The following is a 21,267-nucleotide window of genomic DNA, read 5'->3' as shown; positions in this document are numbered from 1 at the left end:
TCTACCTGGGAGGGTCACCTCCACAGTCCAGACCGAAATAAAAACTGGACCCTCTGTCGGGGAGGGTGGGGGGCGAGAACGGGTACAAGCAGTTGTTTGGGGCCATGACATCGATCATTTTGGACGCGTGTGCTCTGCGGAACCTGCAACCTGATGCCCGCCGGCAAGGTTCAACGCAGCGAGCAGCCACAGCCACAGCTTCGTGGAAGTGCGATCGTGGCACAAACGGGTCGGGGCAGAGAGATCTACATATATACACACGCGCGTGTGTGTGTGTGCAACATTCCAGCCATCTTGTTGTGGCCTCCACACCACTCCAAGGTGTGTCACATCTCTTTTGTGTCGCACATTTGTCAGAAATTAATCATGTTCTTGTTGTCCCGCATGCTGGTGCTGGAGCTGGTGTGTGGTGTGTGTCCATGATAAATTAGCCAAAGAGCTGGGGAGATGCGTAGAGAGAGAGCGAGAGGGGGAGCGAGAGGGGGAGCGAGAGGGAGAGCTCCAAGGAAAGGTTCGGGGCATACGAGTGTAAGAAATGCAATTAAATGCGATCGCAAACACACGACTTTGGTGGCGCAATTAATTTTCATTAAACAAAAACGAAAGAGAAACCGGATTTAAAATCCTAAAACTGAAACTTAAATGTTGGTATAGTACCCTAAAAGAGGGAAATTATAGGAGTTTATGGAACTTAAAGGCAGAGAGAAGGGTCATTTAAAACGATTTGGCAGGGTTTTGCCTCTGAAACTCTAAAATTCAGAAGAATTTCATATCACGCGTCATGCAGCAGCACTCCTCGATCGTTTATTTCTGCTACTGCTTGAAATCCTCACGCAAAAAGCTTTGGCTTCTGGTCCTTAAGGCATCCCAAGAACAAAATCAAATTTATTTGAAAGTTTAGCTCGAGACCCACCAAAAAAATGAGTGTAAGATCCATAGATATAGGAATATAGAACTAAAATTTGGTAGATTTACTTACAATGTAGTTCTCTAACACTCTAACAAAATTCATTACAATCCAATGATTTTTTTACCCTGACAAATATTAAATATCCCAAAACCAAAAGGTATCCTAAAGTCGGACTGATTAATTTACAACAACATTTACTGCTTGGCCCTGTAAGTACTTCTTACAGCCACAAGTTCAGTTGGACTCCCCCTGTTCGATTGATCGCTGGGCGGGTGCGACATTAATTGATATTCTTATCGGCAATCGATGACGATTACACCTCTTTTTGCTGCGATTACTTACTGCTCCAACCAGTTGTATATCCAACGCTCATCGGTTCAATCCACTTTCAATTTGACAGCTGCGACAGACAGGTGACAAGCCATAACTCACGATCCTCGCGGCGGCTCAGACCCCAGACCCAACCAATGTCCGCTTTGGGTTCGGGTTATTTATGCAACCCGTCTTACGCGGTACGACGTACTCGTAAGTAAGTCTCTTACCATGCCAGACACGATTCTTCAATGCAATGCAAAGTATTTGCATTTATTTTGGCTTCATTCAATGATCAATGGAATGAAGTTCTGCTGCAGGCCAACAAGGAATCCGCACAGCCAAAAGGAGGAGAGTGGCGGAGGAGGCCTTGGGGCGTTCGGGTATTGTTCCTTTGGTTATAATATAATTGATGATATTGTCTTTTAATTCGCTGGATCTGTCGTGTCTGGCATGGCGATACGATTGACTCGTGCATTTGCATGCGGTGTGCTTTGAGCCAGCCAATGGATTGTATCTGTATCTGTATCTGTATCTGTATCTGTATCTTTGGCTCTGTGTGTTCAACAGATGTTAAACGACAATCGAATCGGTATGGTGGAGTGCCCTAATCTCCTGGCTGTCTGCTGTTTTTTTTTTTTGGTACACCTTTTTCTTCCACCTTTTTTACCATTTCGGGGCAAAACAAATTAGAGATTTGAGTGTGTAATTTACGACCCAAAATGGTTGATCTATGATGGGAATTAAGGGTTCAACATTGGCCTGCGTGTTTGTGGGGGGTAGATTCAATGAGAGAGAGAGAAAGAGAGAGAGAGAGAGGGATATGTTACCTTTCAAAGAGATTCGGCAAGGGGGGAGGTTTGAAGGGATATATTACCTTTCAAAGAGTGGGGAAAATGTAGGTCTTCTCAGAGAGAATATGTGTTTTTGTCTAAAATCTAGTTTTTCCTTGTCGACTTTTCTTTTTTTTTTTTTGCTATTTTCTAACGACGAAAAAATCACCGCATGGCCAAGAGTCGCCAGGCCGTCATTTATCTTGTTTTGGTGTCTTCTTCTGGTGCCTGCATCAAAAATTCAACTGCAAAACCGGCAAATATAAATCAGTGCACTTTGCAGACCAACAGAAACAGAGAGAGAGAGAGAGAGAGAGCGAGAGAGACACAAGACAGATAGAGACAGCGCGATATGTCAAGTGTATTTTTGGACCTCGACAACTCTTTCGTTTTTTTTTTTTTTTTTTTTTTTGGCGTCTTCTTTGCTGCTGGTCCCCTTTCTTCTCCTCTTCCTTGGCAATCCTTAGCGCCAAGATTTATGACATTTTAGTTGGCAGCATCTTGGCGAAATCTTATCGAAAATTTCTTCTTTTCTCTTGGCATCGCCATCGGTCTTCTGGGACTCTCGACTCTGCTGTATCTGCCTCCATATCTCTTTCTCTTTTGGGACTTGTAATGCATATTTTCAGCATGACCTCAGACCCAAATGAATCTCCCTTCCCTTCCTAACCATTAATCCCATGTCTACCTGTGCGTAACCGACAAAAAGTGCGGAAAACGAAAGGAAAAGTGACCCAATAACGCGTAATGTCTCCGGCACAAAACAATGATAATAGCAAATGCCAATGAGTAATGGCCCTCAAAAAGGAAATGGCTTAGGGCCCAAGGTCATTGATTTTCACCATCATTTTCACCTGCCAATTATGGCCAGATTGTTCTATGTTGATGGCCTTGGTCTAAACAGAGACCATCTGAAATTGTTGGACAAAGAAAATGGAGTGATCACAAAAGGAAATACTAATCTTTTATGGTTTGATTTTTGGAATATGTAGAGATGGAAAGTGGAGGATTTTCGGGGAGGAAAAATTTCATAACTTGGTGAAGATTTTGGAATAATTTTGGTATTTATTTGGAGGATATTCGGGGAAGAAAAAGAGCTGTCAAATTTGGTTAAGATTTTACAATAATTTTGGTATTTATTTGGGAGAAGTGGTTCGGCATGAAAAGTGGAGATGAAATGTTGTATTAAAAAATATAAGGAGTTGTTTGTTAATTAGCAGAAAGTTGGGATCTTGGGAGAGACTGATAGATAGGCAGATGGATAGATAGATAGATAGGTAGATAGGTAGATAGATAGATAGGTAGATAGATAGATGGATAAACGATAGAGAGATAGATATAAATACATTTATAGATATACAGATATACAGACAAATCTTTAGACATATAGAATAAGGAATCATTGAATGATCTTCCTGGAAATGAAATACTTTTAAGAACCATAGATACATACATGTATGTAACTGCTTCTATCATGTTATTTCTGTCTAGAATTCCTAATGAAGTTCTAGGTAAACCAACTTTGAGCCTAAATACAATAGATTTCCTTAAATTTCAGAAGCTTAGGGAACCCAATTCTAGAAGTATTTCCATGCCAAAGAGCACTTGAAAGATCGAAATCTTCCCCTTCAAAATCCACCCAAAAGTATGCTTCATTCCTATAACAATATTCAACCAAACCAAAGACAATACGAGTATAATAATAATGAGTAATGAGAGGGGAAAAGCTGAGAGTCTCCTTTTAACTCTTTCTTGTGCCCCTTTAATACCTTTTGAAGATAGTCTGGAACCACTTACAAAAGCCACTCTACAATAATCGTGTACCATTGGGCTTGAATGGGTATGGCTTTTACTCATCTTCCCATTTATATTGGTTTTTGTCCACCCTTCCAGAGAGTAGAGAGGTACTGCGTCTAGCCAGGTCCTGTCTGACCCACGAATGTTCCTTCTGTTTGTAATATATTTTGAAGGCAATCTATAATCTATCGCCGTAGAAATATTCACCTTTTTATATCCACTTTAAAGTTATCAACGGCTTCAGGGCTTCAATGCCCACCCAGTGATAAGGAGCCCAAATGGGGGAAATTGTCGGATTAGAAACCATTTTGTGGCATCCACACACACGCACACCCAAAAAACACAGAGAGTGGCAGAAAGGTGCGTCCTACAGAAGGGATGTGGCATCGAGTGTGCGGCCTGTGTGTGTGTGTGTGTGTGTGGATGTGTGGTGGAACATCCATAAGTGTCATGTTCGGGTATATCCTCATTCATCCTTGGCATGCACGCACGTTTTTTTTTTTTTTGCTCCTTTCGGGCCAGGCGGCTCCTTTTCTTTCCCTTTATTGTTGTCGCTGTTGTTGCTTTTTGTTTTATTATGTGCACGAATTTCTATATAGAACTGAAAGTGAATGTCTGAATGTGTGAATGTGTGTGTGTGTGTGTGTGTGTGTGTGGAGTGTGTGTTTGTGCGAGTGAAATAAATTCCGTAGCGCTAGAAGCAAAGATTTATTATCAAATTAAATTTCTGACAGAATTTATTGCTTTATCTCTCGCTGCTCTCTCGCCCAAAACATAGTTCTTTTGCCTTTCGGCACAGCATCCAGCATCGAGCCACATCCCAGCCATCCGCAGACACCACCCACACAAATGAATCCACCAACAAACGAAATGAATGAACCCAAACGAAATCCAACACAAAAACCAACCCAAGTGGTGACCCCGACCTGAGCCTTAGGGTCGCACCGCATCGCATCGTATCGCATCGCTTCGCTGCTCCTCCGGCAAACAACACGAAATTTCATTTTGCTCACTTTTCATTTCGGTTACGGTGTTCTTTTTTGGCTTACAAAATTTATAGAGAACAAATTTGGACAATATGCGCGTATTATTCTCGCGTGTTTTCGTACATTTATTTTGGCTGCAAAGATTGGGAGGAGCCAATGCGGGTGCCACATGCGAGTGCCACATTAAGAACATGATGCTGTTGCTGCTGCTGCTGTTGCTGCAACACTCCATTCTCCTTCCTTCTCTTTAGAATGATGCATTGCCCTCTGGCTAATATAATTATAAGCAGCAGAAGCAGCAGCACAGACTACAAGATCTTTTCAATTTTCACACATTTTTAATTAAAATTTAGTTGAATGAAAATTTTAATTAAGGGGCTTGTCGGGATGAGAGAGATTAAGGCAGGGCAAATGTGAAGATATAGATAGATACATTCAGGTAGGGAGATTTTTAGGGGGCAGAACAAATTATTATAACGAATTATGGGGCATGTTTTTATTCATAAAGGACTTGCTTAGGCTGGTCTTTCGACAGAGGTATTTGAATTTATCTGAGAAAATTTGTAAAAGATTTCTAAATCCAAAAAAATATTTAAAAAATTATACAGAAATGCTGAAGTTTTAGGATTAATTTCAAATATTTTTAATTCAAATATAAATCAACTAAAAATCTATTAAGAAATGTAGTAATAATACAAATTATGGAGATATTTAAATAAAATATGTAATGTTAAAAATAAACGAAAAGTAATGAGAATCAAGGAAAAATATGTCTAAAAATATAAAAACAAATGTTAGGAAATATTTATATACCTAATTAATATTTAAAAAATATATGAAAATTAATGATACTAAAGACAAAAATTTGACTAGAAATGTATTAAATATCAAACATTAAAGCGCAGCATAAATTCTTCTTTTAAGGTTAAAAATATACAAAAATCAAAATAAAATATAAAAAAATAATTACAAATATAATAAGCACTCTAAAAAACTCACCTCAACAATCTCTTAAGCATTTCCCCCCTAACTATTTATATTTACACTCCTACACCACACCACACCTCTCTTTTTTATGGGTGTTTGGGGCAGGGATTGGGGTTTTCGTCCTAACTAAGCTGCTCATTTGAATTGTGAATTCCGGACATGTTTGCCGCTGTAGCATATTGATTTATCTGCCCCAAAGCCATATATTTTCCATTTACGTATGCCCTGGATGCCACTCAGACTCCCCTCCCCCCTGCCTGCAGAATGAATGAAACTTTTGCAATTTCAAATAATCGCCAGCGCCCAATAATGAGGCCTGAGAGCGCGAGCTAGCAAAACACGCACTCCATTCGATGGGGGGGGAGGGCTGGCTCCAAGCCCCCTTTTTCGGTTGGACCAAACAAAAGGAAAGACCAGAGTCAGGACTCTCTCTCTCCCTCTCTCTCTGTGGAGTAACCACACCACAAAACGAGGGGGGAAAAAGAAAAACTTTCTTATTGCCAAACTGCCAAACTCAGAAGGCAGGCAGCGCGAGAAGGGCACTCCCTGGGCATCCAACGAGCGTCCACACAGCGTCTTGGGGCACACACAGAGCAGAGTGGTAGAGGTGGCAGTGTGGCAGTGTGGCGGTGGTGGTGGTGGCGGCGGCGGCAAGAGGCAAAGACGACGCGGCGATAGCATGAGGGATTACAGCGCGTGATTTATATGGGATTCCGAAGAAATATGGGCGAAATGTGTCGGCAATTTTTATTGGACATTTTAAAAAGGCGAGTAAGATGTTCTCTGCTCTGTTCTGTTCTGTTCTTTTCTGTGTACCCGCCCTCCTTCTAATGTTGTTGCCTCTGTGGCTCCTGGGAATACGGAATATAAGAAACTGCGGCAAAAGTAGCTGCTGCTTGAGATGGTTGGGGGTTTTTTGGGTGGTGTGTGGCACACACACAGGCACACATATTTTCCATCGCGGCAGCTGCTCCCCTCAGCAGAGTAGAGTCGAGAATTTTCCCCACTTGATTTTCCGTTGCGTAGTTGGTAAGGAAGTCGCGTTTCATTCGTTCTCGCAGAGGCTCTAAGGAGCCCCAGCGAATATTTATGATCAGCCAGGGTTGCCCTGCCTCCCCAACAACACACAAAAAAAAACAACCGGGGTATGCGTGGATGGAGTGGTCCAAAAAGTTTACCCAACATTCGGTTTTTTGGCCTTTTCAGCGGTTTTGCATTAATTTAAATTTCCCAAAATGCAAATGAGGCAATTTCTTTGAAAGCCAAAAAGAAGATGCTTTGCTGTTGGGTTGCAACCCTTCAGGGTTGCCAGGCCAATTCCAGCCTTGACAAATTGCACGAAAAGCCCACGGAAGGCGTCCATGTCCAGGGGATTTGCCCCTGCCCCTGCCCCTGCCCCTGGCCCTGCCCCATCTCTGATTTCTCTTTCTGTAGAATGGCGTCAAAATGATTTAGTTTTTACTTCCCCGCCAATTGTTAATGCGTCACTTAATTTAATCGCCGGGAGGGGCACAATTTTAAATATTTTTTCCGTGTCTCTCGTTTGCTGTGGAACCTTGTGAAAAATATATCTGCAACTCCAGGCACGTTGTAATGGAAATTAATTAGGCAAGTTCCTCCCCAGACAATGGCAGAGGCAACGATGGCGATGACTGTGAAAATTGCCCTCGGCTCTCTATATCATTTTTAATTTAGTGGGCGCCCCCTTCTATGGGACATAATGCCAAGTAGTACGACTACGACTACGAGTATGTATAATTTATATCCGCCAATGTGTGAATTAACGAGCAGATGTCGGCATGAGTCGTCGACAACTGAAGGACGGTTGGACGGTTCTTTGAGACTTCTGGTAAACGGAATAAATATCCTATAAATGGTGGGATAGATGGCTAGAAATATGAACAACAGAACTGTACTTAGAGCTTTAGGCAAGCCATTATCCTTAGGTTAACAAAGGCTTCTTAATGGAATTTGGGATTTGGGAATTTTGTGGAGACTGTTCCATAAATTAAATTCCCTAACTAAATTTTGAAAAATTCAAATTACTTCCTTTGATATCTGAAAAGTACCAAAAAACCTATTCTTATATTTAAAAATTCACCACTCAACGAAAAAATATCTTAAAAGAGATCCTTGCCATATTTCACTTTTTTTCAGAACTTGACTTGAAAGAGTGTAAAAAATGGTACAAAACTTCAACTTTGACTGGTTATATCTTCAGGTATAGCCATGGTATCGAAACGAATCAAAAATTATATGATAGGCCATATATTTATCTGTTTTATATCATTAATAGTTTGGCTATTGGCGCTGTAGATATCAAGTGAAAATTATAAAAGTGCGCATGGTCACCAAATCGTGATCTTTAATTTTTGTTTTTGTTTTTAAGGGTACAATGGACGTTCTTGGAATGCGGATATGATCTACATAACCAGGCTTACAGTCAATTATTTTTAATTTAGTTCAAAAGCAATACTCCTGCTGTAGAATGTCTTCGAAAGCGTATGCCAATATTAGAATCCCTAAAAAGAGAAATATCCCTGAGAAATATAGGAACAGTGAATGTTCTCTTCGATTGAGAAGATAGTTGAGTGCCTAAATATATAGATGAGGGAATCCAGAAGGGCTATACTCTAAGAAAGCTTTCTCTACACCCACATAAATGGCAAAAACCATGTCCCCGAAAAAGTGTTATCCAAGCTTTTCCTTTGGCCGAGTCATCAGGAAAGCCCTGCGATCTGTTCCCCCTATTTCTAGCACTTGTTTTCCCTATAAGTAGTACTCGTCCGGCGAGTACGTCCAAAGATTATTGTCTGTGTCTTTTGTGAATGAAGAACTTCCGGCAGTTTTCGGCCATTAGTCTTAATACACGCATGGAAATGAACAGAAATTTGCCCAATAAAAGTTCGATGCCATAAATTAAGTGGCGAATGCCATTGCCATCCTTGGGTTGGCGCATCCTGCGCCATGGCCGGGCGCCAGCTGCCACACACAGCGAAAGGAAGAGGAGTGTGAAGCAGTGTGGACGGTGTCCTGTTGTTGACCAGGAGAAAGGACATGAACGTGGACACACCGTACCGGAGACCCAAAGGCGAGATATGCGATCAGTAAATACGTTTCCGTTCCGTTTGCTAATAAACTTCCTCTTCAGCTTTAATTCTTAAATGGTCGCCAGATGGTGATGGATGCTACTCCTCTGCCCCTCCCAAAAAAAGAAAAAGAAAAACAGGAGATAGAAGGCAGGGCGGGCTGGGCCGTGGGCTGTGGGGTTGGGGGCATAGTCATTACTCTCAGCTGGTGCCGTGCTGGGTGTGAGTGTGCTGTAAACTCGCAACACTTTGATGTTTTCAGAAATTATTTCATTTTCTATATCCTCCACACTCTGGATGCTGCAGGACGCAGGACTGGTACTGGTACTGGTCCTGGGACAGGACGCGGACTTTAGATTTATGGCCGGGAGCCAGACAAAGTGTCTGCGGTTCGGTCAGAGCCTTCAAGGCGACGCCGACGACGACGACGATGACGACGAATTCTGCGGGCTTTTGTGTGTATCGTTCGGCGCTCATCTCGGATGCATCCTGTGCGCCCCAGGATCCCTCGCTACTTCGCTCCAAAAACTGCAAACACACACAAAAAAAAAAAAGAAAAGTTGAAGAACGAGGGGCCAAAAGTTGGCCCTGGGTCACATGTGAGTCAAAGTAAGCCAGAGGCAGGCTGAAGGAGCAGCAGGAGGAGGGTCTCCGAAGGAAGGAGCAGCAGGAGGAGGGTCTCCGAAGGAAGGAGCAGCAGGAGGAGGGTCTCCGAAGGAAGGAGCAGCAAGAGGAGGGTCTCCTAAGGAAGGAGCAGCAGGAGGAGGGTCTCCGAAGGAAGGAGCAGCAGGAGGAGGGTCTCCGAAGGAAGGAGCAGCAGGAGGAGGGTGTCCGAAGGAAGGAGCAGCAGGAGGAGGGTCTCCGAAGGAAGAAACAGCATAATCCGAAGGATGAAGGAGGAGCAGCAGCCCCACACGAAGAAGGAGCAGCAGCAGGACCCTCCACCAGCAGTAGCAGAAGTCCAACTTTTTTGCTGCAGCAACGCAATTGCAATTCTCAAGACGAAAGTGCAACGCTGGCATTTGAACCCCGGGAGCAAAACCGGATGTCGGAAGCACTCCATTCAATCTGCAAACAAGCGTCGCTCTAAAACTGCAACGAAATGAGAAATTCATTTTTTATTTAAATTTCAAGGAGAGAAAAACATCCTGGCACCCCTGATCCTGCAGTCTTGCAGTCTCTCTGGCTTTTCCACTGTCGCTTCCGGCGCGAGGAAGATGAATGCCTCCGACGGCAACGACAACACGATGACGCCAATAGTTTTTTCCCACCCAGTCTCCATGGAGGTCTCCTCTGGCTGCCCTCCGGGGGGGGTCCTCAAGTCGTGTTGATTTTAGCCAAAAACCAAAGAGGGATTCAGCAAGGATTTCCCCCGTGGGAGGTTTCTTTTGGGAATTTAGGAATTTTTCAAAAGGCTAACAATAATGCCCTTAATTGCATTTATAAATATTTTAATTGAAATTCACATTTAAAAATTAAATAAATAGACAGGAAAAAAAAAACACGCACAGTCGCCGTATTTCAACAATTATATGCAACTTCATTAAATTCGCGCATAACTCATGAATGGAGTTTTTCGAAAAAGTTTGAAATTGCAAACGGAATCGGACGAAGCGAAGCGGATAAAACTGCCACACCAATCAAACGATTCGACGCGGGGCATACCCCTCAATCAAATTGATATCAAATGATGAATATTCTTCATAAATTCTACATCATTTGCGAGGGTTTGCCAGTGAAATAAATATTATAAATAAATTATTATTAATCTGCTTGGCTGCCAGATAACATAGTTTGATGTACAGGGTATCTTGGGGGCATCAAAATCGAGTGGAAAGTGTGGTGCCGGCCGCCCCTCAAAGAGGGTTTGCGGAAGGTTCGACGGTGGCTGGTCCATTGGATGACCGTTTGGTGTTGGCGTTGCCAGAGTGCGTTTATGGTTTGATGATTTACAGTCACGGCCATAAATATTCGCACGGCCAGTGTGCACATTATTCGCGATTTATGCCGGCCGGGCCCGGCTCCATGCATAACTCATGCAACAGCACATGTAAAATTTATGCAATTATTAATTTAACACGCCTGCAATGACCTCTGGAAACCCCACAGCCCCCCTGCCCTGTTTCGATGCCCTGTGAGTCGCGTGTTACAGGGCCTATCAATACGGATCTAATCAGAGCATTTAACGGCACTCTGACACCACACGGCTCCCCGCACTGGAAGAACCAATTTGTAAGGCTGTAAATGGACAGAGAGAGGGAGAGAGTAAGGGTTATGGCCCCCACTGCCACACCATAATTTACTCGACGAGCAAAAACACTCACGGAACAATAATAAATGTCCAATATGTTAGCCCAGCCCTGGCCAACGGGGGAGGGAGCCAAAGGAAAGAACAACACTCTCCAGCACACATTCAGGGCACAAAATCGACATCAGTGACAGAAGAATCAACAACAACAACAACAACAGAAGCGCAGTAGCGAAAAAAATGTTATGAATATGAAAAAAACCTAAACAACGAATTGTTTATACCCTTTTAGGGGTAGAAAACCATCAACAGTTTCCTGCGACATGCTCACACGCACATTTTCGTTATTTTGTTTGATTCGTTCGTCTGCGCAATCTGCTCTTCTGTTTTGCCCGCTTCTGGAATTATTCATTCCATTTCCTAATAAATATACCAAAAAAATGTCCATCGGAAGATCAATTTGGGAGTAGTTAAAGCAGGAGTTGGAAGATATACAAATAATGATCTAGTTACTCTTCACATTCATAGAATATATATGATAGAAACTGAAGATCAGGTTCATATGGCCTCCACTGTTTATGCTCGTCATGAACGTATCAAAAATAATCGATTCAGAGTTGCATTTCTCACATCTCATCTAAACGAGAACATCCTCTAGTAGCGCATAGAAAAGCATGACCATTCGGCATGGGTAAAATGAAGGATGATAAGGAAGAGCAGTGGTGGTCAAAGTCCTGTGCGGAAAAGATGGAAAGGAAGCTGCTGGCGCGTGGGGGAATGGACAGGGCCACCTGCTAGGCTCTGGCCCCGGGACCGAGTGCATGGCAGTGAAGTTCCTCCATTGCGAACATGGCCAACATGTCGCTCCATTAATTTGCCATAAAACAGAAGTGGACTAAAATTTGTTTGTAGTTGTTGTCCAGGCAAAAAATTACAAATGGTTCCGGCTCCAGGGGGAGAGAAACATAGACCAGCGGGGGGGAGAGAACTGCCCTGTTGAGGAGGTCAAAAGCTAGGGGTCTTCTTATTTATGGGCACTGGGCAGAGGCACAGGCACAGGCACAGGCACATTCTCTGATGTTCTGTTAAATGTCCGCAATGACACATTGAGGACACCCACTATTTTGTTTTTTGTTTGCCCGAGAGAAGGGCATTAGTAGGGCTTGGCTCCAAAGATCTATTCTATTTTCATTTCCATATATGTATGCATATGATTTGCTCAAGAGATTTGTAGATAAGCTGAGCCCCACCCCTAATCTGACTGCAATTTGCACACAATAAATGTAAGCGAGCAAAAATAAGGGGGAACAGAAATAACTCGGAATTTAAGAGTAAGAGTTGCCGACTAGTGGATACCCTACTTCCAAGATAATGCAAGAAAACAAGGCACTAGTTACTCTTAATAAAGACTATACTATATAGTCGATAAGAGACTATACAGACTATAAAAGCTGTTCTATGGCGGAACTTTTCATGACGTCCTGCGCGGGGTTTTAGTTCTCCTTTAGGCTATCCTTAGTCTCTTACCACGGAACGGTGTCTACCTATTGGTATTCCAAAATTTTCTAGTAACTAATACACAGTCTTTGGCGACGCATAACCTAGATCGAGACTCGAGACCCTTCCAGGTATTGTATAGTCTTTGCCCTTACTCTTCGGCAACAATCGTTCAACTCGTCTCGTTTTAAAAGCAAAGTTTTAAAAGCAAACACAGTGAACATAGAATGTGGAATCCCACATGATTGATCCTGAGCAAGTTCAATCCAACTAAATGAAGTTCTTTGACAGTTCTTCCTTATTTTAGAGTAATAATCAAACTTATTCAATTGCTATGATTTTTGAGAAATAGGTGGACAATAACCTTATATACAAATCTACCAACAAATAGCCGGGTTTTTTTGAAATTGTGCCTTCCACAAATTAAGTTTTTGTTGAAAAATAGTGGAAATGATATATAGTCTATAAAGTGAAAAGTTCGTTTTCACTGTCTGTTTCATACATCTAAACTTGCACGATATACCCCCAGTATTGTAAGAGTATTGGCTATAATAAATGTACAGTTGATCGCTTAGAATACATGACTGTCGCACCACACCCACTCCCATCTATAGAGAGGCATACCCCTCTATTTTCCACCTTTGATATCTGTCCGAGCTGTCTCGTTATTCAATCAAAATAAATATAAACAACAAAACAGCTGTTTTCAAGTGTTTTCGCGATAACATTTGACCGCTGATTCCCAGGGAGGCCAGTCGATTTGTCTATTATCGCCTGCACCGACGTAGGTGACCCCTCCCCGAGGCGCTATCAGAGCGCGATAATGGCCAATAGCTAGACGTTTTTCTGATGTCTAAATCAGTTCCAAATCGACAGGCAAAGCGTGCGGTTCGGTGAATTAATTGAACTACTAAGATGGCAAAGGACAATCTGACAGCAGTGCTCTACGGCATTGAGGATATGCGTTTGGTGAGGCATGGCATTTTTAAAATTATAGAATTCCTAAAGCTCTCGTTTGTTTTCCAGGAACAACGTCCCATTCCAGTGATAGCCGATGATGGTAAGTGCTAGAGAGAATCGTATTCTACAGATGATAACAGTTTTCTGATTGAACTTGAATTCTCCTTGGATCAGAGGTTCTACTGGCTATGGATAGTGTGGGTATTTGCGGCTCCGATGTGCACTACCTCAAAGAAGGACGCATTGGTGACTTTATACTGACCAAGCCCATGGTCATTGGACATGAGGCTGCCGGAGTTGTGGTCAAATTGGGCAAGAAGGTGACGAGCCTAAAGGTGGGCGATCGTGTGGCCATCGAGCCGGGTGTACCCTGCCGCTACTGTGATCTCTGCAAGCAGGGAAAGTACAGCCTCTGTGCGGATATGGTGTTCTGTGCCACTCCGCCGTACGATGGCAATCTTACGAGGTACTACAAACATGCCGCAGACTTTTGCTTCAAGCTCCCGGATCATGTGTCCATGGAGGAGGGTGCCCTGCTCGAGCCCCTCTCGGTGGGTGTCCATGCCTGTCGTCGTGCCGGCGTCGGTCTGGGCTCTCGAGTGCTCATCCTGGGCGCTGGACCAATTGGTTTGGTCACCATGTTGGTAGGTCATCCGAAGATTCAGAAGGATATTCTATAGGAGACTTATCATGCCCGCTTTTTAGGTTGCTCAATCCATGGGCGCCTCAGAGATTCTCATCACTGACTTGGAACAACATCGTCTGGATGTGGCCAAGGAGCTGGGTGCCCATCACACGCTCCTGCAGAGGAGGGATCAAAGCGCCGAGGAGGTGGCAGCGATCGTACGCCGTACAATGTCGGGACCACCGGACAGATCCATTGATTGCTGTGGTGCCGAGAGCAGTGCCCGATTGGCCATTTTTGTGGGTGAAGACTGCCCTTTTTTGGAACTCAAAAAACTAAGTTTTTTCCATCCCCTTTGCAGGCAACTGTTTCCAGCGGAGTTGTGGTGATTGTGGGCATGGGTGCCCCGGAAGTAAAGCTACCCTTGATCAATGCCCTGGCCCGTGAGGTGGACATTCGTGGTGTCTTCCGCTACTGCAATGAGTGAGCAATCAATGGATTGATTGATAAATATATCCTTTAACCTTTCTGCCTTTCAGCTATGCCGCTGCCTTGGCTCTGGTGGCCTCCGGCAAGGTCAATGTCAAACGTCTGGTGACCCATCATTTCGACATCAAGGACACGGACAAGGCCTTCGAGACCTCGCGCAAGGGCTTGGGCGGTGCCATCAAGGTGATGATTCACGTGCAACCCAGGAACACAAACAATCCCGTCAAGTTCTAGATTTTCTGTCTCTGTACATACTCGTAGACGTATAAGTTTCCACTTTAGTTAGTAAACTTTTGAACTGTACTCAAACGAGTCTATATTTATTCACACAACAACTGGAGACCGAGACGACAGACATGTAATATTCATTTTTCCGACTATAATATTCCGGCAAATCAAAATTTTCAAAGAGTTCTTACACATTGCTGAAAGCGAAGCCCACCAAAATGATCGGAAGAATATCAATCTGTCGTACACCCCTTCATTATTTGGGAATGCTGCGTCCTACTTTGAGATCCACACAGCTGTCGCCTCTGGCGGCACAACGCCTTATGCATGATACTGGCGACTCGGGAGAGGAGCCATCGGCCAAGGGCCGCACTCGCCTTCGACAGGTGAAACACATTGAAGTGCGACGGGGCTCTGGTAAGGGAGAAAACCCGATCAGAGATGGTGCAACGACTAGCGGCCTGAGGACGAAGTCCGTGGGCCTTGAAAGCGAGGAAGCAAAGAATGAACCCATGGGTGAGGCAAAGGACGAACCCATGAGTGAGGCAAAGGACGAAGTCTTCAATGAAGCAAAGGAGGTTGCCTTAATGAGCGCCTCGAAGGATGAACCCATGAGTGAGGCAAAGAATGAACCCATGAGTGAGGCAAAGAATGAACCCATGAGTCAAGCAAAGAATGAACCCATGAGTGAGGCAAAGAATGAACCCATGAGTGAGGCAAAGAATGAACCCATGAGTCAAGCAAAGAATGAACCCATGAGTGAGGCAAAGAATGAACCCATGAGTCAGGCAAAGAATGAACCTATGAGTGAGGCTAGGGACGAACCCATCAGTGAGGCTAAGAACGAAGTCTTCAGCGAAGCAAAGAAGGTAGCCTTAATGAGTGCCACGAAGGATGAACCCATTAGTGAGGCAAAGAATGAACCCCTCTGTGAAGCCAAGGACGAAGCCTTCACCGGTGCCCAGCACGAACCCATGGCTGAAGCAAAGGACTCACCCCGCAGTGATGCCCAAGATGAAGCCTTCACCACCGAAATCCCCCAAGAGCGTAGACAGGAGTCTCCCTTCGAGTCCAGGCCAGAGCTACCCATGGAGAGGCAGCCAGCCTTGCCCGCAAAGACATCACCGGGCGAGGTGAATCCCAAGAATCCCTATCACATCGTGACATGTGAACAGGAACAGGATACGGAGCCATCGAATGCAGAAGTCCCCGAAGCTAAAGTGAAGGTATCCGGCACGATCATCTTTAAGGACAGCTCGAATTTTGAGACCAAATCTTTGGAAATTCTGGCAAACGTACCAACGCCTAAAGGAGAGTCGTTGAATGTTTGGTCACAGTCTTGTGCCCCAGAGAAGGCGGATTCCGGTGCCGCGAAGAACGTCAATGACACGAAGGACGAGGAAGCGCAGATTATTTTGGAATTTGATGCCGATACGTCAACTACAAAAGGAAATATGGATCTTAAAGTCAATGCCTCTAAAACCGAAGAGATCCTCAACTCTGACACGCAGAACAAGATCGACGAAAAGCAGGCAACGATTGAGGATCTATATCCAACGACCCCAAAAGGATACGAGATTGGTTGTGTGGTAGATCTAAGCGACATAGTCCAGAGCTCCAGAGATGAACAGAACGTGGAAGCCATTGTTCCTGAAACTGAAAATCTTGATGATAAGATTCAGATATCCTCTTCAGCAGAAACCACCAATAGATTACCCCGTACGATCGCAAGGAAAACGGATGATTCGCCCGCAAAAGCCGTAGAAGCAGTGAACGAAGAGCAAGCCGTAGAAGCCATTGTCCCAGAAACTGAAAATCTTGATAAGATCCAGACATCCTCTACAGCAGTGGACGAAGAACAAGCCGTGGAAAAAGTGGAAACCATTGAAAACCCCGAAGAGATAGCCATCAAATCACCCACCAATAGATTACCCCGTACGATCGTACAGAAGAAGGATGATTCGTCAACCCAGACACCCACCAATAGATTACGCATTCAATGGGTAAATGAGGATGGTTCCCCCGCGAAAGTCGCAAAAGCCGTAGAAGCAGTGAAAGAAGAACAAGCCGTGGAAGCCATTGTCCCTGAAACTGAAAATGTAGATGATAAAATACAGACATCCTCCTCAGCAGCACCCACCAATAGATTGCCCCGTACGATCGTAAAGAAAACGGATGATTCGCCCGCGAAAGCCGTAGAGGCAGTGAAGGACGAACTATCCGTAAAATCCGTTGTCCCTGAAACTGAAAATGTAGATGATAAAATCCAGATGTCCTCTAAAGCAGTGAAAGAACAGTCCGCGGAGGCCGTGAAAAAAGTGAAAGCCATTGTCCCTGAAAGCCCCGAAGAGATAGTCATCAAATCAGCCACCAATAGATTACCCCATATGATCGTAAGGAAAAAAGATGATTCGCCCACGAAAGCCGCAGAAGCCGTAAACGAAGAACAGGCCGTGGAATCCTCAGAAGAAGTGGAAATCGTCGCTGAAAACTCCGACGCCTTCAAATCTCCCACTAATACCTTACCCCTTAGGATCGTTAGGGATGCAAATGATTTTCCCGTTGAGCCAATTTTTAAACAGTTAATACCATCGTCAGAGTTTAAGACGAATAGGGATGCACCGCCCGAAGAGTCCTACTCTTGGAAAGATAAATCCAAAGAAAACATAGAGTTTATCCAGACTAAAACAGTGTTTAAAAGCGATATGGAAGAGGAATTAGTGGCACCAACATCGATGGACTTGAGTCCGGAGAAAGCTTTGAAGAAAGTTGAGGTGGAAACTTCGGAAGCTAAAGAATTTAAGTCGGAGATGAATGAACTGCAATCGGAGACCAAAGAACTTCAATCGGAGATGAATGAACTGCAATCGGAGACCAAAGAACTTCAAATGGAGATGAATGAGCTGCAATCGGAGACAACAGAACTTCAATCGGAAGTGAATGAACTGCAATCGGAGACAAAAGAAGAGAAATCAGAATCTACAGAAGTCCAGAACTTTCCCAAGTCCGCTGCAGAGATAATATCCATGATGGAACAGAAGCACAAAGACAAGAAATCCATGACCCTTGCCAACAGGTCCCATGATTACCCCTCGAAATCCACATCCCAAATAGTTGCAACATTTGGCCTGAGACCCGAACCCGGTCAAGGATTCAGGGCCAAAGGACAGCTGAACAGAACCGAGCTGGACAGACAAGCTGATGAATACTTTGCGTACATCAGTGAACCGGTGACGTCTCAACGGGCGACGAAAATGGAACCGGAACCCTCAGAATTGGAAAAGAAAATGGAACCAGAAAACTCAGAACTGGCGAAATCAATAGAAGCAGAAACCTCCGAACTGGACAGAAAAGTAGAACAAGTGGAGACAGCAGAAGAATCGAACAGAAAAGCCGAAGAATACTTTGAGAAGATCCACTATCCGGAGACCTCAGCATTGGAACCAGAAATCGCTGAATTTATGAAGAAAATAGATTTGGAACAATCACAATTGGAGATGAAAATGGGACCAGAAACCTCCGAGCTGGACAGAAAAGTAGAAAAAGTGGAAACACCAGAAGAATCGAACAGAAAAGCTGACGAATATTTCGCGAAGATCCACTATCCGGAGAGCTCAGAATTGGAACCAGAAATCGCCGAATTTATGAAGAAAATAGATTTGGAACAATCACAATTGGAGATGAAAATGGAACCAGAAACCTCCGAGCTGGACAGAAAAGTAGAAAAAGTGGAAACACCAGAAGAATCGAACAGAAAAGCTGATGAATATTTCGCGAAAATCAACAAACATACGACCCCAGAATTGGAACCTGAAATTTCGAAATTCATGGAAACCTCAAAATTGCCGAAGAAAATTTTACCAGATTTCTCCAAGCTGTACAAAAAATTTCAAAAAGTGGAGACGCCAGAAGAATCCGAGAGAAAAGCTGAAGAATATTTTGCGAAGATCAGCGCACCGGAAACCTCAGAATTGGCAAAGAAAATGGAACCAGAAAAATCAGAATTGGCAAAGAAAATCGAACCAGAAAAATCAGAATTGACGAGGAAAAAGGCAGCAGAAACCTCCCAACTGGGCAGAATAGTAGAAAAAGTGGAGACGCCAGAAGAATCCGAAAGAAAAGCTGAAGAATATTTTGCGAAGATCAGCGCACCGGAAACCTCAGAATTGGCAAAGAAAATGGAACCAGAAAAATCAGAATTGGCGAATAAAATGGAACCAGAAAAATCAGAATTGACGAGGAAAAAGGCAGCAGAAACCTCCCAACTGGGCAGAATAGTAGAAAAAGTGGAGACACCAGAAGAGTCCAACAGAAAAGCCGAGGAATACTTTGCGAAGATCAACGATCAGGAGACCTCGCTGGACAGACAAGTGGAGGAACCAAGGCGCACCACGTTTGAAGAAATGTTCGTCAACTCAAAGTCGAGTCAATACTTTAACGAAATGAAGCCCAAACAGGAAACTTCTCGGCTAAAGAGAAACGAAACCTCAAAAAAGGTCGAAAAAAGCTCACATTTGGATAAAAAACTAGATCAAGCGATTAAGGACATGGCATTAAACCAAAAAGCTGAGGAATACTTTGACATAATAAATGAAGCAGAACTCTCGCAACTGGAAGGCAAAATGGAACCCGAAAGCTCACAATTGGACAAAAAAATGAAGCCCGAAACCCCCCAAGAAGAAGAATCGAGGTCTTTCGAGGAACTGACCACCAAATTTGTAGTGACACATGGGGGGGAAAAAGAGAAAGCCGATGAGAAATCAATGAAAAGGAATCGAGACGATGCCATAGCCGAAAAGCAAGGGGATGACACCAATGAAGAGCCGCCATCCGATAGACCTCTCTTTGTGCCCCCTGACGACAAGGACAGGCTAAAGGAGAAAAGTGAACTGTCAGAAGGAGATCTGTATAAAAAACAATCAGAGGATCCTGTGTCTGACGATGCGGCAGAATTTAATTCAAACTCCGAGCCCGAAAAGAGGCCAGCTCCAGAGAAGAAACGGAAACGCAAGCTGGCGGATGGAGAACTAGACGTTAAGCTGCTCGTTCCGGATGAAGCCAAAGAGACTGCCAGTGGGACTTCCCCGGGAATAGATGCATCACCAAAACAGAACTTTGTTCAATACATCGTTGAGAAGATCTTTCGCAAAAAGAAGCCCCCGCCAAAAGGCAGAACAATGTCCACCTGCAGCCAGAGCCGTGACGTCAGCACAAGCTGTGCTTTGCTTTGCCCTGACAACAATGACATATTCGATGATCCGTTCAGTCCAGAAGAGGGCAAGACAATCAATCCCAACGATAAGGACTTCATTTCGCCCGATCTGGAGAGGCAGGGTCTGGGCGCCAGAGCCATACGCACGGACCGTGAAGAGAATCGGAAACATGGTCAACCCCAAGCCATGAAGATCGATAATCCGGTGGGTGTTTGGTCTACAAAGAAAACAAAGACTCCTTTGAATCATCAGCCCGGGATGAACATGAGCACGATGTTCTTTTCCAGCGATTCAGATTCCACCAAGATCCGTGGCGGTTCCAAGCAGTGCAAAAACCGCGAGAAGACAATGCGCGAAAAGCTAATGGAAAAGAAAGAGAGCAAAGACAATAAAATCGAGATCATGGGCGGCTCCGAGCAGTGTGCCGAAAAGTTGGAGAAACTCAAAGACGGCTCTAAAGATGATGACTGCAAAAGCAGTTTCAGCAGCTTCTTTCAATTCACAAAAATGTTCTGGGTAAGTCCATTGAAAGATCCACAAAGAACGAACACTTCCAGGGGGCAACAGTACCTTCTTTAAACAGTATATTTCAATGTCACATCGAGGTCACATTAGATTAGGTCTCCCTCAACGTAAAGTGGAAAATATTTAGCGTCTATTAAAAATGTTTATGCCACTGATAAGAGGCCACAACTTTTGATAGTACTGCAGGCAGCGCGGAAAGATTGGAAATGTCTAGTAGAAGTACTCGTATAACGTAAAACACTTGGGTTACTTGTAGGTCAAGAAACAAATCACTTACTAATGGGCAAACAGTCTCCTACTCTTTCAGGCTCAGAACCAACCAAAAAGGACAAATAGAAGAGGCTGCCCTGCCAATTGAAGCTGTGCTGATGGAGAGAACTCACAATCAAATTACATAAACTATATCCGATTTATCTAAATTAAATTATTTTAATATACTTGAAAGTAACAAAGAAACCAAAGAAAACATTTATGGGGGCGTTTTTTCACATCCTATTACACCACATTCTCGAACTGAAACGCTGCTGAATTGTTGGGATTGGAACTTAAACAAGGCAGCTGTGTCTTC

General features: G+C 43.9%; 2 protein-coding genes across 2 annotated transcripts; both read left to right on the top strand.

The window, feature by feature from the left end:
• Window positions 1-13,539: 13,539 nt before the first annotated feature.
• LOC6591504 (sorbitol dehydrogenase) lies at window positions 13,540-15,036 on the top strand. The gene is made up of 6 exons (XM_002016918.2): window positions 13,540-13,628; window positions 13,686-13,719; window positions 13,794-14,263; window positions 14,325-14,543; window positions 14,606-14,727; window positions 14,784-15,036. Exons 1-6 carry the CDS (start codon window positions 13,575-13,577, stop codon window positions 14,965-14,967), a joined length of 1,083 nt encoding a protein of 360 aa, XP_002016954.1. The 5' UTR covers window positions 13,540-13,574; the 3' UTR covers window positions 14,968-15,036.
• A 64-nt stretch (window positions 15,037-15,100) lies between these two features.
• Window positions 15,101-21,167, top strand: LOC6591466 (myosin heavy chain, striated muscle). The gene is made up of 2 exons (XM_026985996.1): window positions 15,101-20,690; window positions 20,991-21,167. The coding sequence occupies exons 1-2, from the start codon at window positions 15,180-15,182 to the stop codon at window positions 21,033-21,035; spliced, it is 5,556 nt and encodes a 1,851-aa protein (XP_026841797.1). The 5' UTR covers window positions 15,101-15,179; the 3' UTR covers window positions 21,036-21,167.
• Window positions 21,168-21,267: the final 100 nt, after the last annotated feature.

This window comes from Drosophila persimilis, unplaced genomic scaffold, assembly GCF_003286085.1.
Source record: "Drosophila persimilis strain 14011-0111.01,24,50 unplaced genomic scaffold, DperRS2 tig00000000-arrow-pilon, whole genome shotgun sequence".
Lineage (NCBI taxonomy): Eukaryota > Metazoa > Arthropoda > Insecta > Diptera > Drosophilidae > Drosophila > Drosophila persimilis.
This window is presented reverse-complemented; position numbering and strand designations above follow the sequence as displayed.

What these genes read in the sequence shown, in the direction of transcription:
- LOC6591504 (XM_002016918.2), top strand. Translation starts at nt 13,575, where the DNA reads ATGGCAAAGGACAATCTGACAGCAGTGCTCTACGGCATTGAGGATATG. An exon ending in GCATTGAGGATATGCGTTTG is followed by an intron (nt 13,629 to 13,685) that starts GTGAGGCATGGC and finishes TTTGTTTTCCAG; the next exon opens with GAACAACGTCCCATTCCAGT. An exon ending in GTCTTCCGCTACTGCAATGA is followed by an intron (nt 14,728 to 14,783) that starts GTGAGCAATCAA and finishes TCTGCCTTTCAG; the next exon opens with CTATGCCGCTGCCTTGGCTC.
- LOC6591466 (XM_026985996.1), top strand. Translation starts at nt 15,180, where the DNA reads ATGATCGGAAGAATATCAATCTGTCGTACACCCCTTCATTATTTGGGA. An exon ending in AATTCACAAAAATGTTCTGG is followed by an intron (nt 20,691 to 20,990) that starts GTAAGTCCATTG and finishes ATGGGCAAACAG; the next exon opens with TCTCCTACTCTTTCAGGCTC.